This window comes from Porites lutea, chromosome 4 (genome assembly GCF_958299795.1).
Source record: "Porites lutea chromosome 4, jaPorLute2.1, whole genome shotgun sequence".
Lineage (NCBI taxonomy): Eukaryota > Metazoa > Cnidaria > Anthozoa > Scleractinia > Poritidae > Porites > Porites lutea.
Window position 1 is genome coordinate 49,627,001 of NC_133204.1, and position 18,565 is coordinate 49,645,565.

General features: G+C 38.8%; 2 protein-coding genes across 2 annotated transcripts; one reads left to right on the top strand and one right to left on the bottom strand.

Moving 5' to 3' along the window:
* Positions 1-362: 362 nt before the first annotated feature.
* Positions 363-7,737, bottom strand: LOC140933953 (uncharacterized). The gene is made up of 4 exons (XM_073383634.1): positions 7,582-7,737; positions 4,417-4,541; positions 3,283-3,521; positions 363-2,714 (listed from the first exon to the last, which is right to left on the bottom strand). The coding sequence occupies exons 1-4, from the start codon at positions 7,714-7,716 to the stop codon at positions 826-828; spliced, it is 2,388 nt and encodes a 795-aa protein (XP_073239735.1). The 5' UTR covers positions 7,717-7,737; the 3' UTR covers positions 363-825.
* Positions 7,738-7,775: 38 nt separating this feature from the next.
* Positions 7,776-15,692, top strand: LOC140933954 (suppressor of fused homolog). The gene is made up of 10 exons (XM_073383635.1): positions 7,776-8,304; positions 8,784-8,918; positions 10,563-10,699; positions 10,973-11,145; positions 11,247-11,332; positions 11,704-11,776; positions 12,420-12,739; positions 13,457-13,595; positions 14,544-14,612; positions 14,996-15,692. Exons 1-10 carry the CDS (start codon positions 8,162-8,164, stop codon positions 15,062-15,064), a joined length of 1,344 nt encoding a protein of 447 aa, XP_073239736.1. The 5' UTR covers positions 7,776-8,161; the 3' UTR covers positions 15,065-15,692.
* Positions 15,693-18,565: the final 2,873 nt, after the last annotated feature.

Consider the following 18,565-nt stretch of genomic DNA (forward strand, 5'->3'; position numbering starts at 1 on the left):
ATTTTTTTGTGCATTTGACGGGAATGATTTGCCAAAATGATTTTCAAACTTTATCGATTTTTTTGCCGGTCACCTCGCCACCAAGAAGTCGACTCGCCGCCAACCAACTCGCCATCAAGAAGTCTAATCGCCACTAAGTACTAACTCTGCAATAAAACACTGTGAAATTAATGGTCCGACACCAACATCGTTTTCGCATCGTAAAACAACTTCCATTTCACTTCTCTCCATAGCAGATTCAAGAACAAAACAGCTAAGTTTTTATCTCTCGTTAAATTTCCATTCGCAGTTTACAAATTCGAATAAACTTGGCGAAGAAGCAAAAATCCTAGGTGAGTTGCAACGTCGATTATTACATAGTTATTTTTGGTGGCGATAAGACTTCTCGGTGGCGAGTTAGTTGGCGGCGAGTCGACGTCTTGGTGACCTTTAACCGTCTATTTGACCTGCTCAATTTGTCAAATGACTCTAGGCGACTTTTCCTGGAGTGTAATTCGTAATGACTTTATCCAGGTTCAAAAAGAGAAAGGAAATATCGTCTTCGTATGTTCACGTCCTCCATAAACGTCGCATGAGGAGGTTTCACGCCGAAGTGGACGTCAAAGAAATGAACCAAAAAGCACGATGCACGTACAGAGCTGTTGTTTTGCTCATAAAACCGATTGTCTTTTGACCTTGTCTTCGTCGTCGTAGTAGCTCAAGCTCCGTATTATACCAAACCCAAGTTTGAAGTTGTAAATAAACATTGTTGACAACAAACTATACAGATTCTGACCCAGGATAAGACAAGTAGCCTATTTTAAACATGACGATACATAGGAGAGTCTAACTGTTGCCATCGCGGCTCCGTTTACGAGGGAGAAATACTTCTCTTGTACCCTCACTACTCGGAGAGTAACAACGAGTTCTTTTAATTTGTCTTTGCGATCGCTTGCTTCTGTCCTCGACTCCTGAGCCCCTCCTTCCTGCTGCCGAGCTGATGTCGTCTGGATCACGTATTCTAGAACGCCTTCTCTGATTCGTCGAATGACTTGACGCGTGCGCCTCTTCTTTACGAGGTCGTCCTCTCCTACGCTTCACGGTAGAATAATCACTCCGCTCTTTGCTTGTCTTAGAATGAGTCTTCCTTTGTCTTTTCTCACCGTGCCTTCGTTGGCGACGGGACTCTGCCTTGGTCGCTTTACCACCTTCTCCGCCTGACTGTTCACTCTCACCTTCCTTTGTGCTTCTTCTCGAGCTGATCCTTGTGGATCGTCGCATAGGTGCCGCGTCAGAAGCATTCTCAGTTTGCGACTGCGTATTGGATTTATCTTGAACCTCGCTCTTTGGCTCCTCATTTGCTTCTGTTTTGCCTGCTTCCTCTTTTTGCTCATCACTAGACATGCTCGAAGAACTGATCTCATCGTCAAATGATGACAAATCGCTTGTATGTACCGATGATACTTCAGAAATGTCTGACTCTACGTCAGAATGTTCATCGGATGAAGAAGTGTGAGCAGCGTGGTCATGGTCTCCTTCAATGGATTCTAACTCCACCTTATTAGAACCTACTTCACTTCTAACTATGTCGTCTTTCTGCAAAGACAAAAGACCTCTTTCATCGGAAATTGACTGCTCCTGGAATGATTTTTCATTTACACTAGCCATATCTGTAGCTCCTGCTTTCTCGCTTGACAAAAGCTTCTCCTCCGATTCGTCAACATCTCTGGTAGCTGGCAGGTCAACAGTCCTTTCTTTGCTCACGTCAGAAGTTAAAACATTTATGTTTGTGATCTCGCTTTCCGTTTCCAGATCTTTTATGTCTTCAAGTTTGTTTTCCCTAGTTAACTCCATTTCATCGACCAGATCAGTCGATTTCTTTGAACTTTCCAACTTATCCTCTCCATCTAATGCTTTCCTTTTCTTCTCATCCACAATAGCTGCGTCTGTGTTCTTCTCAGGAACTCTTCGGTCCTCAGTTTCTTCAACTATTGGGGTCGCAGCACAGTAATCGCTTCTTTGAATTCCGGCTTCAGGTCTGGAAATTTCATCATCCATCACTTTTACCCGACCTTCATTTTCATCGCCATCAACAATCTTTTCCTGGCCATGGAGAATAGCACGCTCGCTGCTTTCAACCTCAGTTTTAATCCCAGTTGTCCCGCTTTCTTCGGACTTCACTTGCACCTTAACCTCGAAGGAAGACAAGACAGACCTTTCACTGTCATTTGTTTTTTCACTCTTCACATGCAGGAGTCCAGTGACGTCACCTTCCTCACCAGTTTGGCAGAGCTGGCTTGGGGCCAAGCTTTGAATCGCCTCTGTTAATGCGTTGGTCTTTCCTTCTAGGAAATTCAAACTATCGCTGACGACTGCTAAAGGAGAAGAAACACTTTCGTTTGGATTGAAATTTTCTGGTCTCACTCGAGATATCTTTGGTTTGTCATCTTTTAGTTTGTGCGCACTTTCTTCAGATTTTGCAAGCATATGACTGTGATCATCCCGACTCAAACTTTCCGTTTTTACTCTTGATATTCTGTATTTTCCTTCTTTAGTTCTGCTACTCTCTTCTGTTTGTTCCTTTCTACAGGAAGGGCTTCCTGGACTACTTGCTTTTCCTTGTGTTAGGTGGGATTTCTTCACTTGCTGAATTCCTTTCACAGTTGCTGCACTCTTAGAACTTTCTTGAACACCCAATTTTCCTTTTTCGACTCCATGACTTTCATTCTTTGAACCTTAATAAAATAACACCGCAATAACTTTCACAAACTTTCACAATAGAATTAAATAAACAAAGTTTCTTGTTGGTTGCAGCATCTGACATTTATAGTAATTTCGCTCATAGTAAGTGTCCGCCAATCCTTCAAATTCGCCCAACACCCGTCAAACACTTACTGAGTTTACAAGGAGCCGCAGGGTGAGGGAGAATATCCCTGGAATACTGACATGCAGAGGGCCACGTGATTGTAACAAACACATTACTGGCATGAATTGCTACTCAAGCATGAGCAGTTTGACCCAGCCTTCTTAAAATTATTGTAAATCCCCCTGGTTGAGCTCCTGGTTGAGCCTAAGATGTGAATCAGCAAAAAAGAGCCTGTTGCCCAAGCTTGTAAGAGGAAAGCCTTTGGAATAACTATATGAAAGTCTCAAAAACATTTTGCAGATTGAAACGGCAGAAGATTAAGCAATTGCATACAATTTATTGCCCTTTCTTATCTATATGCCCTTTGTTATCAATTTTAAAATGCTTCTTACAAGAAAAACTGTTTACAACCCACTAATTTGTGACTTTAGATATACCTGTTGTAGATGGCACAGGAATGAGCTGACTGATGTCGCAAATAGGCACTGATGGCTTATTCTCTTCCTTGTCATCCCCCGTCTTACGTTTGCGATTTTGGTTGTCTTGGTTCTGAGGGTGTTTCTGCATGTAAATGTAGTTCTGCACCACCCCTTCTATGCGAGTCTGGAAAGCCTTGGACTTACTTTCAAGAGCTTGCGAAATAAGCTGTTTTACACCTCTGTCCAAGACCTCTGATCTATATTAAATGAAAAAAGTGAATGGACTCTATAAAAGACACCCGGCCTAACTTTCTTACCCATACTCATCTTTAGCAAAACAACTCTCGTCATTTCCAAACAAAAATTGATAGCCATTTACCATTCCACACATGGATATCAGAACGTTTTTCTCAAATTTTTTTATTAAGATAACATTAACCAGCAAATAGAATGATATAATCTCCACCCTGAATATTCAAAGCACCTGCATACTAATACTTAACGACTGGATGTACAAGCAGGGGGAAGGGTGGATGCCACCCCAACCTCCTTGTGAGGTTTTTCTGAGTTTTTTCCTAGACCATTAGACATTAGCACCTGACGTCTTCAGTACCTGTTTGTTTATCCCTCATGTGCATTTTGAAAAAAGTTTAGTGTTGATCAGTTACTATGGTTACGAGATATGATGTCACAAGCACCAGGTGGTCAAGCCATTTTTGAGGGAAATTGCATGTTTTTTCGACTTCTTTCAACGATAAAAGTAAATCTTGCAGATAAAATGAAGCAAAGTACTTATTTATGTGTTATTTTACATGTCAAGCACAAAAAATTACCAATTTTCACCTTGTTTACGTGTTTTCTAGTTCTCGGTAAAATCCAAGATGGTGGCCAAGATGGCGACCATGTTTGGTGATGTTACAGGTCTCCAGCAGCAGCACCACCCATAAAATATACATGTACCTCATCTTGTAGAGAAGATCAAAGGCTTTCCACTGAAGGTAAAATTCTATTTGAAATACGGCAACATATCAGAAACTCTAGGGAGCGTCCCCATCAGCCCCTCCCCCCTTTTGTACCATCATGTGGGTATGTATGTCCAAGGGTTAATAACATATGCAACACCCTACTACACTGTTCATGAACATAACTTACTGATTAATGTGTTTTCGCAAGCTGTCTCTGACTTGGTTTTTAGGAAGGGCATCTGACCATGTCTGCTTAGATAAGAATGTTGCTACATGACTTTCTACTCTCTGTGTCAACTGCCGATAAGATTCCTGTTTACAGCAAGGAAGAAAAATCATTGAAGCCAGGCATTCAGAATGATGAGGGCATTATTTTTTTACATCCACTATGCAGTCAGTATAAAGCACAGACTGTGGACAGGGTATAAAACATGGACTGGACATAAAATGCAGAATTCAGACTATGTTTAAAAAACCGGGGCGACTTACTTCTAGGTAAGGTAAAAAAATGATCAAAAGATCACTTAATAGCATAACACGTCGTTTCAATTTATAAAGACAGCATTGTTTGCATATGTGCCCCTGTATTGACCTTCTCATATGGGTTCTTTGTTTGCTCATATCCTAGCCATTGAAATAGAGTTGTGGCCAGTCTAGGTCTATGACTTATTTTTATTTATTTATTTTATTTTATTTTATTTACCACACAATAATTACAAAAAATATAGGAAAAGTAGAAAAAAAGAAGTGGCGAGGAGACCTAACAGAAACTATAGGAGCTTATGAGAGGTTAGGACTCCTCGAATTACAGCCTAGAGCTGTTTCACATCAATTGAAGAAAAGAAGGCGAAAAGTCGAAGATGGAAAGACTTATGAACTGTTCTCATACTTACTCAATAATTTAATCTTCAGTTTTTTCTTAAAAGAGGAGAGGGATTGAGAGTTGATGATCTTGTTGTCAAGTGAATTAAAAAACTTAGGCCCTTGAAAAAAGGGCAAGAACTTCTTCGTGTTTGTATGACATTATGGTAGACGGTAGGCCTGGAAATTTCTTGTATTGTAAGAGTGGAATTGATTGCTTTGAGAGAAATTGTTATTAAACTTTGGAGGTAAGAATGAATTTTTGCAAGAATACATAAATTGGCCCAGTTGAAGCAAATGGATATCATTAAATTTTAGTATACCGAGGTCCTTAAAGATGGGTTCAGTACGAGCATTGAAATGTGATTTATTAATAATTCTAATAATGCGCTTTTGCAGGATAACAAGGCGGCGGAGATTGGTTTTATAGGTCGAAGCCCAAACGATATTGCAGTAGTAAAAATAAGGATAAATTCAGGAATAGTAGAGCATACGTAAAGACGATTTAGGAAGAAAGAAGCTGCATCTAGATATTATACCGATTGACTTCGCAACTTTACTTGCAACGTGTGATATTTCAGACTTCCAATTTAGGTTTTCATCCAAAATTACGCCTAGAAAATTTGTCTCCTTTACTTCAACAATATTTTGATTATCTATACTTATTTGAATATTACAAATTGAACGCTTTTGTCTTCGTTTAAAGACCATAAATTTAGTCTTTTTAAGATTTAGAGAAAGCTTGTTTGCTTTAAACCAGATTGACAGTTTGTCCATCTCCAAGTTTAACATATCTGAGAGATAGTTCAGATCTTTATGTGACATGAATACATTGGTATCGTCAGCGAACAATATCAGATTTAATAGATTAGAAGCATTGTTGATGTTGTTAACGTACAGTAAGAAAAATAGAGGTCCGAGGATAGAACCCTGAGGGACCCCACAAGAGATTTCATTTCTTAATGAACGGTGGCCATTATATTCAACATATTGCTTTCTGTTTGAAAAGTAACTTCTTATCCAGTCCAGTGCTAAGCCACGAATACCGTAATGTTCAAGTTTATCAAAAAGGATGATATGATTTACAGTGTCAAAGGCTTTTGAGAGGTCAAGAAAAATACCTACGGAAAATTCACCTCGGTCAAAGGCTGTGGAGATCTTATCATGCAAGTCGATTAGCGCGAGTGCAGTGGAATGATTTTTCCTGAAGAAGTATTGGTTACTACAGAGGATGTTGAAATTCATCAGATATTGCATTAAACGATTGTAGATAACTCTTTCAAAGAATTTTGAAAAGCTGGGAAGCACCGAGATAGGTCGGTAGTTGGCGAAAAGCAACTGATCATCAGATTTAAAAATAGGTATCACGCGAGTGATTTTCATTTCATCGGGAACAATACCATGCTGGATGGACAAGTTTATGATATGGGTGAGTGGTTCAGAAACAAGTAGAATGGACTCCTTATTAAATGAATGTCATTGGAATCTGGTCGTAGCCAGCTGCTTTGCCTGGAAGAAAAGTTTTCGCAATCTCAGCGATCTCATCTTGAGTTATAAGGTTGAAGAGTTGAAGCTTATAGCCCGAAAAAGGCGTATTAAAGGGATAACATTTTTGTCGGTTGGTTTTATTTCTTGATGTGATGCTTTTCAGATTTATGTCTTTTATTGGTTTAAAGCTAAACTGTAAACTAAATTGTCCTCCAACTCTTTTTTTCAAAAAATCAAATTCAGTTTTATTTTCAGTAACATCAAGTATTGTCTTGAGCTTCCTTACCTATCCAATTTTAAGGCTTCACAATGCTTGCCTTCCCCATGTACATCGGGGAGACGAGATTGTGTGAATGAATGTTAATGTGGGAGGCTAGGACTACTCTTTTATGCTAATAAGCAATACGTTTACCACATGTTTACTTAACTAGAAGAGCTGTTTATAAAACAGTCCCTTGCCTTATATCAAGTTGGTGGTTTCTAATGTATCTCTTATACCCATTTGATATTGTATACCCAGTCTTTTCACAGTCTGTAGTCTGTGTTTTAAACTGGCTGTCTAACAATGTTTTCTTGACTGATTATTGGCATTATTTACTTTATTTTCATGTCCATTGTGTTTGATTAAGCTGTGACATTTTAAAGACAAATTAGATGGTAGTCAGTATTGGGGTGTACAGTGATGTTCTGGAAGAACAAGCAATTTGCAAAAAACAAAGAGAAATGTATGCCAAAAGATAGCAAAAACAGTGACAAACAACCTCACATCTGGAAAAACATTTGGTGGCAAATGCCACAGCGTGGAAACTCATATTTTGATACATGAGTTAGACCGAAAAATTCTTCGGGAATAGGCATGTTTGGGATTGCTTGAGCCTTTATCTCCTCTTCAACAAGAATTGTCACACAAAGAATTGCGAAAGAGAAATAAGCTTAAACTTAAATGGAAGGTTGCAGATCATTGAATGTGATATTACTGACTTCACCTAAATATTAAACTAACCTTTTGTTCAAGCTCTTCAATGCAGTCACGTCTAAATTGGTCGAAAATGCCTTGTGACTTTACATATTCAACAATCTGACCCACTAAACGTCGCGATTTGTAATCAAGTTTTGCTGGTGGTGGTTCAGCCGCCATCTTGAATTAAGCGATATCCCATAAGTCATTGGTTGTCACGAACTCGGCCCAGTCTATCTCAAACACAATACTTCTTCGCACATCAGACATTCATGTTTGCCAAACAGAGTTACTCTGTTTGTACAGCAGCACTTTGCTGGAGCATTTCCATGGATCCTTAAATTTACTCGTTGAGCTTATTGAATTTGGTGAAGCAGGCACTTTTTAGGATATACACGGCAGTCCTATTCGGACATTCGGCGCGTTCGCCTAGCAAGATCATCTTCGATCGACGAACAGATGACCTTCTGAGTTTTCACTTTCCGCGTAACTATACTCAACACCAGCACTATTTCTAGTGGACAAGCAGACCTTAATAATCATTGGTCGGTTTGTTTTACCCACATAAGCAAGAAAACTGTGAAGGGATTTTGTAACATACTGACTTCGATCTGAAGCCATCAAGATGTCTGCCGGATATCGTGGAATTCCAATGCCTGCGCCAAGCGTTCCCACTCCTCGCGGACTGCAAGCGATTTATGCCACATTGAAACAAATTTATCCCGACCAACCTAATCCGCTACAAGTCACTGCATTAGTGAAATACTGGTTAGTGTACTTGCAAGTTAATCATGTAGTTACTTATGCCCTTACTATAGTCTTACTGGCAGTCAATATGCTGTAGTTTTTAGTGCGCGTTTTGATACGTACTGAGATGTGACGTTCCATCGGGACGTTCCAACTTTTTTTTCCACCCCCTCCACCTACTTCCGCCCCCGCTGAGGATGGCAAGTTTTTCCAAAGGAGGATTTGGTGTTCTTATCCCCTAAGCTGACAAAATTTCAATCTTTCATACTTTTTTTCAAACATGCTTATTAAAAATTGACTAAAAAGATTTAAGTTTTCAAAGGATTCAGACACAAAAAATGGAGATTCAGAATCTTTACGGGGGGGGGGGGGGGGGGGTTGTACAAAAATTAAACATCCTATTTCCAAAGCAAGTTTCAGACATCACTGACTGCCCTGAGCAAGACCACTTTTTCAGTTGAACTCCAATTTAATATCTGGTGGTGTCTTTATCTTGACAGGCTTGGAGGTCCTGACCCACTGGATTTCATCAGCATGTTTAATAACCCAGGGAGTCCTATGGACGGTATTCCATCTCACTGGCATTATGTTTCATCTGGATTATCAGACCTCCATGGTGATGGCCGTGTCCATGAGTAAGGAGTGCATTATTTAGTAAACTTTTTGCAGTCTCTGTCAGTTAGGTATACTGTAGGTGGAAAGAAATAGGTTCTGCAGTGTTTTCAAAATCAGCCGTCGGCCGTCGCATCCGACGGTATTTTTTTATTTGCGACGCCTACTTTCCCTTAGGTAAATTATATGACAAATAAAACTTTTGATAAAAAGTGGTAAGTGTTCACAAAGCTGTTGCGAGCAAGCAAACTTGAAATTTTTCTGGAGAATTTCGCCAAAACATCTTGAGTCTGCTTTTAAAATACGTTCTCTGCGTAATACGTTGAAAAAACATTGAGGACGAGTCGAAGACCGGGTCTCAGTTACAGGGAACATTGTAGTTAGCGGTTTCTGAAGCGACTCTATATAAAACGCCACATTTCGTCTCCAAGAACACGGCAAAATGGCAGAAAAGCGACAGCGTGGTTTACGGGAGATGTGGTCGCTGACAGTGACAAACAAGAAAAAGAAAAAGGATGCTGCAGGTAATAATGTGGTTAAAGCGTACCCTAATATTGTGGTTAATAAAGTTACTAAAAGCATCAAAATTTATCAGTATTTTCGATATCTAAAATTTACTAGTTCTGCGTCTCAAAATGCGGGAAAATGCGTCTCCAAGAGTCTAGGAATTCAAAATTTCCTGGGGGGGCATGCCCCCAGACCCCCCTAGAGAGCAAGGCCCTCCGGGCCTTGCAACTCCTACTCAAATAAACGCAACTCCTACTTCAAAAACTGTTGAAAACCCTGTTCTGATTTCCTGATTCTCCAATTCATATTTTCCCCTATTTTCGCCAAGTAGATGTCTTTATTTCCACCCTGGACCTTTTTGTTGCATAATTTGCTCATTAGAAAAATTTTACATATTCTCGGTTTTCACATGACATCACCAAAATTCAAAGGAAGGAATTGTCGATTCTTCTGAGTTTCTACTTTCATGAGGTATTACTGCGGCAAAACACCTTTATTTAAACAAATCTTCGGTTGGAAAGGGTTTTCCGTTTTGCAAGAGAGGACACTTGAATTTCCAGGCTTTTGCATGATATGGCATTTAGCTGGTGACCAGGAAAGCTCTTAATAAATATTACTTTAATCTTTATGAGTTCTTTATGAATTTGCACATTTGTAGTAACACTCAAAGACAGATCTTTCTGTTGGTTTCTGGCGGCAACATTTGTGCCCCTTCCAAGGGACACCAACATGGCATCTCCATACAAAGCTTTATAAATTTGGGTAAAACCTTTTTCCAAATATCCCACATATGAAATGTTGCACAGACCTGATTCTTTGCGAGGCTCTTTGTATATTTATCTTCTTTCATTTCCCAGATTTGGGACTTTCTGTTTTGAATGGTTTGCAGTTAAATTTGTGATGGTGTAACAGTGAAAACAGAGAATTTCTTGAACTTTCTACCATGCCACATACCATTAACCAACAGTGATAGCTTTTACTACAGTGTGGGCTAAAGTGGGCCTCCTTGCCATGGTTGGTCAAGAAGATATCTAATCTTTTTTCCCTAAAAGCAAGGAAATATCTTTGAGTGTGACACTTGGCATCAGAAATCCATGCATATTGTTCAAAATTACTTAAGATTAATTGCTTACTGTTGATGAAATCATCATTTTGCACAGGGTTACCAGGCAAGACAGTCCTAGTGGGTTTGGGTTTGAGCTCACATTTCGACTGAAAAAGCAAGCTGGAGAGACATCACCACCCAGCTGGCCAGCAGAATTACTGCAGTCTCTGGCCCGTTATATTTTCCAAACAGGTGTGCAGATTACAGTTGGTTTAAAAATGCATTGCTGTGACAAACCATTTCGCTAGCTATGGTTACACATCTAAGTCAAAAGCTTGAGAGAGAACATAGCAAAATGCACTAGAAAAATACCTGTATGTATAATATAAAATTAATAATAAATAGTATATCATCTATCTCCTAAAATGAAACGGATTTTATGGGCCCTTTTTTCTTAATTCACTTAAATTTTTATCTTTGATTGACTTCTGAGAGTGGCCCTGTAATTTGTCTTTTCTTCAACAGATAACACATTACAGAGTGGTGACCATGTGTCATGGCACTTGCCATTAGACCAGACGCCTTCCACTGCTGGTCAGTATGACTGTAACCCATCTCACATACAGCACATGTTAATGGCAGATGACCCACAGTTGCCACTGATTACAAGTCCCTTGGGATCTGTGCGCTTCATACAGGTTAGGCAAATGTTAGGAGAAATTTGTGTGAATTACTTCTTTAAAACTAAATGATAGTTTTGTTAATGTCATCAAATTTAAAGAGGCTTTGTTTTATAAAGGTGGTTGGAATTTGCTCAGAAGAACTACAAGCAGCTCAGCATTGGAATGGCCCTGCAGTTTTGGATCTTCTGCGAAGTGTTCCCCCGTAAGTGGTGTACATGTGATCCCCCATAAAACGATATTATGGTGGAAATTTAGAGCAAAATTATGCTTTTGGAATCCTCAAGGTTCTAAATGGTACAAGTTGTTATATCTTCCCCACTGAGCTGTTGCCTATTTTTTACTTTTCTCATTTATACAAACGAAAACAACAATTTTTGTCTACATGTTTAAAAAAATATTGATTTCATTTTAATGTATTAGCTATTTTAACACCACATAATTATCATGCCATAACTACCCGTATTTCACATTTTTTATTATTTATTTGGTAAGGAGGAGGCAGATCAGATCAGGGTGCAGATCAGCATGTGTTTTATTCAGTTAAATATCATGTTTTTCATCTTTTTTTTTAAGGGCTGGTGGACCCTGGCTCATAACAGATCTGGATAGAATAGAATCAATTTTTGTTATTAATCCCAACCTTCAGGTAACTTATAATGTGTTTTTATTTGCTTGAACTATAGTCGCTACCATTATTGTTATTACCTATCAGTACACTTCTTTGGTGTGGAAATTTTTCATTAAAAATATCTTGCTAGAAGACAGGCCGGACTTATGTTGGGTCAAAACTGCTTAATGTACTCTAAGACACACTTTAAAGGAAAGTCTGATAAGAAATACCAGTAACTGTTTTTAATCAACACTCAAAATGTTATGACTTGTGTACAACAAAGTCAACCAGGGTCCCCAACATTTTATTGGTCAATCAAAAGTCACATTCATAGCGAAATAAGCCATCTGACTTAGTAGTTTGTAAGCCAATCAAGACTATTAAGAACAACAAATAGCCCTCAGTTATGTTTGTTACACTGTAAGTATTCTAAATTACTGGTATAGGCTGGAGTTATCAATTTGAATACTTCTAACATTGTCTAAATATTATTATTTATTACATGTATATTCCTGTAAACGGATAGTTCAAAGGTATTTTTATATTTCTTTACCTGCTGGCACATCCGAGCTTTTGTTGAGGCAATTTTAATGAAGTGAGGTTGTTCACCTTCATTTAAGACAGGGACTTAGTTGTCCTTTTTAATGAAACTTCAGTAATATCTATCACTGTAAAACAGGAAAGAGTGTCAAGTGGAATCAAGAAAGAAGGTTCAAATCTTAGTGGTGTATATGCAAAGTGTTGGTGGGAAGAAAACTTTATCAACAACTCTCCAGGTCACCATGCTGGATTTCCTCCAGGTTCATCTCACGATGCCATGATAGTGAGAGATGTTGCTGCTCGCTTTCCTGTGCTACCACCAATAAATTCAGGTTCTGCATTAGAGAGAAGATCGGCTTGTAGCAGCGTTTTGAGTGAAATATCACGGACAAGGACACTTCGTGGAGTTCATCTTAGGTTTGGGTTGGAAGCAGCGATGCTTTTGCCACTTGCTATGAGGTAAGTACTGTGTGAGCTTCAAGGTCAATGGTGCATAAAAAATTTTGGAGCCGATCATGAATCTTGGAATGGTTATGATGAGTCTCAAATTCTCATTTTTTGTGGACGGTACTCATTTCATCTTGAAGTCTTGACCATTTTGCTTAAAGTCTCAGATTCTTGATAAGTCTCAGATTTTACTACTAACCATTCCTGTTTGTTTAGCACCTTTAGGGGGAAATAATCTGCTTTTGAGTCATATCCACATTTTAATGAATCGCCATATACAATCACTTCTTATATTAAGTAACCAGCTCCTCTAAATGGCCACCCAATCAAAATACCGAGCTCGACCGAGCACCCGCAGTGATAGTTTCTCTCACAAGAGATCATATGTGACTGCCGAGTCTTGGCATTTTGGGAAGGTGCTTAGTTATCAGTAAAATAACAACAGCGAATAATTAATTCAGTTTACAATTGAAAGTTCTTAGTCATTGATTTGTACAGTGAATGTATAATTCATTCTTTTTATGACTAACAGGGTTGTCAGTAAGACTTCTTGTAGCAGGAGAAAGGTGTAATGTTACAGGAGAATATTTTTGAAAAAGCCTCCATGCCTGTACAAAAAGAAGTCATAGGCTATCGAACATTACCCAGAGAATTCTGTACAATAAACGGAGAATTCTCCGATGCCTAATGAACACCCTGTTACTCCTTTACTGCTTTTATTTTTTTCAGGGGCCGTCTTAATCATGGGCGACACTTCACATTTCACAGTTCCATGAGTGATATGGCCATCACATTTCTAACTCCCAATGTCACAGGTTCCATAACAGATAATGATCACAAGTTTGCTGCCTGTGGTACCTGGCTTCAGGTGTGTTAAGGTTATTTATTTGAAATGTAGTATCAGCTGTGCCTCATTTCTGGATCTTTGTGTCAAGCAAATGACTGTTCAGATCTCAAAGTTTTGGAGAATTTAAGTCTCAACAAATCAAGTGTTTGGTTGAGGAGATTAATGTTTTGTTTTTCTGCAATAACGATAGTAAATCACATTCTTGGAATTGTTTTAAGGCAAGGAAGTTGAGAAACTCTTGTCACTGGAACCTTTTGATTCATGCATATCTAAATTTGAATTTTGAGATAGCAGTATCACCTTTGAACAACCATGTTGGACTGTAGCTTTCAATCTTGCTTCTTCCAGGTAGTATTTGTTTTGTCTTTTGGACATAAAGGGCTCCAAATTATTGACCAAGCCTTATAGGACATATAATAAGTGCTTGATGAAAACCGTAGCTACTTCTGCTTAACATAGCAGTCTATGATTAGATGACAGTCTCTCTTTGCCTCTAGCCAGAATTGCATTATCAAATTATAGTGTTTGTTATAGCCAGAATGCCGGGTAAGGTTCATCCAGATGGGTACTTCAATATTAAAAACAATTGTGCCATACTTTTAATGAGCATGTTGTATCAGGGTGCAAAGAAAGTCAGTTTTACGGCTTGCCATTCTGGCAAGTTGTCGCTAGTATGTACTACCCCAAGAGTCTTTTAAGTAGCCAAAAAAGATTTTTGATGAGTAGCATTGATAACAGTTCTTCTGTAATTTGACTTTCCCAAAAAACTTCACTTGCCGTTAAGTTAAGAACAGAATTCACTAGCCTGATTGCAAAATCCACTAGCCCTGGGCTATTGGACATGACTTTGTTTGCACACTGTGTATTGGCCAGCTGTTCATTCAAAGAATATTCTTTCAGAGTACTTCAGTTCCAGTTAGCCGGTATTACAAAACTGACTTCTTGCCTGCTCTTCATGTGTTTTATCAGGTTTTGATTACAGAGGACTTCTTGCAAAGGCTTGATAAAGATGTGGATGAGTTAACAAGACCTAGTGAGGTAAATATTGTCAAAATATTGTCTACTATCAGTGACAAACTATCATTGGCAAAGGTCAGGGTTGGATCCCTGGTCAAGCCTCAATTTTTTCAGGTTCTTTTTCAACAGCTTAGTTAATGTTTATTCAACTGCGAGGATCATATCCACTGTTATACATTTGCAAGACGTTTGTTGCTCTTTCCTGCCAGGGCTTTACAATAAGGATTAAATTAGCCCAAATGACATATGATCTGGGTGGGTACAGGTGGTGACAAATAACAATGGGAATACGTGTCAGATAGTGTCAGATTAAAATAAACCAACAAGGAATATTTTAGATCTGGATTTATTTTTCATCATCATAACCAATATCTTTGGCTTAACGATTTTATTCCTTTTTCCAGATCAGACTTCCAAGAGAGTATCGCTGGCCAAGATATGGAATGGTCATCTCTGTTCTTCCAGATGAGTGACATGTTACCAAACTTCCGACAAGACCTTGACTGCTGTATCTAAACAACTGAAAAAAAGGAGATCCAAATCTTTAGTTCCCAACCATTATATGACTCTGTGTTGTCCCAGAAGAAATTTCCAAACCTCGTCTACATGCGCAGTTTTTTCAATGATCTAACATCCAGTCCATACTTGCTGAGATGTCATCTGCCTTTGAATTTTCAATATTATTTTGTTTCCAAAGGGTCGAGCAATTTTAATCCAGAGTGGAACATTGTATCATTTACAAGGAGACTGACTGGGTAATTAGTAATAGATCTTAAAAATGCCGTGTGGTAAGCTGTTTGGTATGTAGTATATAATAGCCTTTCAAAAATGTCTGGGTTTGATGTAAAGAGAATGAATTTTATAAGGCTGTTCACTTTTACCAGTTGCACTTAATGTATCACGTGGTGTGATAACAATTGCATGTACTTGTGCAACAATAATAATTTAATGAAAAATGATTAGCAGGTAATTCACATAGCATGTATTTGAGAAAAAACAATTTAGTGCCCTAACCATTTGCATGTTTTAGTTAACTTTATATGTACAGTTTATACACACAAATAGCAAATCAGTCTCAATAAAATTCGTAATTTTAAGCTATTCGTATTTTGAATGTTTTATGAAATTACCAGTTATAATAATAATAATGATAATAATAATAATAATAATCTTTATTGAGATAACTTTTTCATGTAAATTATAGTTAAAATGCAGAATACACACAATTAACGAAGACGTTAAAAAGCTAAAATAAAACGGTGAAATGTGAATTTGAGAGGCAGGCTTGCGGATGACAAGAATGTCATATATATATAAATGGCTTCTGGCTTCTTTTAAATGCTTTGAAATACGAACATGGTGTTAAGTGTTGTTGCTGTTAGAGAAAGAATTGTTCTCATTCACCTTACCTTTGCCTCTATCATTTCTGTATGCAGACTCTGCGCGGCAAAAAATGGCTCGGTCACAAAAAAAAAAAAAAAAAAAACTGACAGAAAAGACCCCAATGATCTTCCCTACCTTTCATTCAAAAGGGGGAGGGGTGAAAGCACGGACAATTAACAAGCTACCGGGACATTAGAGAAACACTTGTCTAACTCCCATTATAATGCTTTGGTTGTCTTTTTCTGAAGTGAACATCTGTAGACTAGTATGGACAGATTATTTCTTTGGCTTGCAAGGGACCGACAGGGAAAGTTGCATTGTGAACGCTTCTGAGACAGTGAAGCAGGCAAATTCTCAAGACCCCCATATAGTAAGGGTTCATTGGGCTGCTGACTGCATGATGCAGTGGTTTATTATTTTGGGAAGTAGCCTTTCTGACTACTGAATTGAGTATCTTTCTGTTTGACAGAGCGATCTACAAATGGCATATCGATTATTCCTTTCTTTAAAGGAAAGACTTTTGCGTGCACGCAGGGAGAGAATTGCAACAAGCCGGGGCTTTTCCTTTGGGGGCAGTGGGAGGGCATTGTTTCTGCAGCTCCTGCACAGGCTAACAACATCATCGAATTCTGTATTTAGATCATCATTCGGTGTAGACATAGGGCCAATAACTCCACGCAACAATTTTGAGTTGGACTCCCAAATCGTTTCGCCAGACGACCTGAAATTACCAGTCCCCTCCCCGCAAAAATCGGCCCCATTGAAGGGGGAATGAGACACGCAAAACCTTCTGGGAGTTCCATCCACCATTTTGTCATTTTGCTGCACAGACGACGTGGCCTCCATTTTTCTACTGGGCGTTGCCCTTATGGGCAGCCCAATAATAATAAGTTTTACGGGTTTGAATTGTGGGGCTAAACACAGTTTTAAGTTATGATATGAGCTTCTCCCAAGAGAAGCTTGTAAGCACTGATGACTACTAAGCGTTCCCTTTACCAAATCACGCAAGCCCGCCTGTGTTAACTTAAGCTCGAAAGTTAATTGCAGCGGGAACTCGCAAAGGATTCTCTGGCTACACGGGCAAAGGTGAACCAGGCTTGTACGGGAACACTTGCCTTAAAAGAGGCACTTATCCTTCAGTCTTCCTAACTTCCTCCCCCAAATCACGTATTTTACACCGTCTGCGACGCTAGCAACGAGGGCGTAAACTTGAGAAGAAAAAGTTGAGGGTCTCTCCGTTTTGTTGTTGTTGTTTTTTTTTTTTGCGCTTTTTGCGCCTCCCGCTCTCTCCTGACAACCTTGTCTATGACTTGTCCCCATGGGTTTTTCCATTTTCCCAAGGGCATTTGGAAACAAGAACTTTGCAAAATTTTGGGGTATGCAGAGTGTGTTACTGGGCACTGTTGAAATGGTGAATTAGGAGGAAATTTAGGAATACCTCACTAGCCTGTCTTCTATTGTACTTTATAAGATCAAAGCAAGAGCATGCAAAGACAGCTTGCTATCCTTATTTGCAAGACAAGCACTGCCCGGATGTACAAATATTAACTGCAAGGTTGTTTTAACAATTGTACTCAAGAGAACCACGGGTGGGGACTAAAATGGCTAATTAGTTGGAGTGGTTAGGGGTGTCATAATCAGTAAGTGATTGTGGGCATTGAGATATTAATCGAATCTTTATCCAGGATAACCATTCAGTTCAAGTTACTGTTATCAACAGGTTCCTGCTGACTAAGAATTTTAATTCTTAAAAAAAAACTGACGAGAATTACTAAAATATATAAAATAAAATACACATTAAAAAAGCAAAAATTCACTAAGTTAAAAACCGTTTAAAAACTACAACAGAAATTACGAGTTATAATCGTCCAAGGCTTTCCTAAATAAAACTCAAGCATTAACGTTTCAGATGTTTCTTAAACTTAAAGGCAATGAACTACACATCGAGGCTCGTAAAAAAAAATAAACTGCGGCGCGCAAAATCTATTTTGACCTTTGGCAGTGTTCCATTGTTTCTAGTGTTTTTAAAAGCTTTATGATGTAATCGTTGAAACATTTCGATATGGCAAACTCTGCAAACTAACGATAATTTGCAGTAAGAGTAATATTGGAAAGTTTTGTGTCCCGAAGCAAAAGATAAGGGCTTAGATAGGGAGGCTAGTTGTTACAAGCCTCGCAGAGCTCCATGTTAAGGCAAACACTATAAGTAAGGGGGATGGCGAATTTGATGAAAAGTGCGAATATTTTCATTCAACATACGCAGCAGCGTATGGATAGTCACCCTAGAGTGTTGCAGTGTGGATGAAAATACTTGTCACGTGACTTGTTGAAGCGAAAACTCTAGCCCATGGCCAGTCCTAACCCTAACTGTTGAACTAACTCACTTGGAGGTCAAAGCACCATTTGCAAGCCCCAGAAAGCCCCTTGGGTGTGTCAAATATCTAGGTCACGTGATGCAAATCGCTCCCGTAACCCTTTGCGTCATGACTACGGCATATGTTTTTCTGTTATTTTGGGCTATAAATGGTCATGTAAGGAGTCGCCATGGAAATACCTGCGTCACATTTGCGTCATATGTTTGCTGAAAGAAT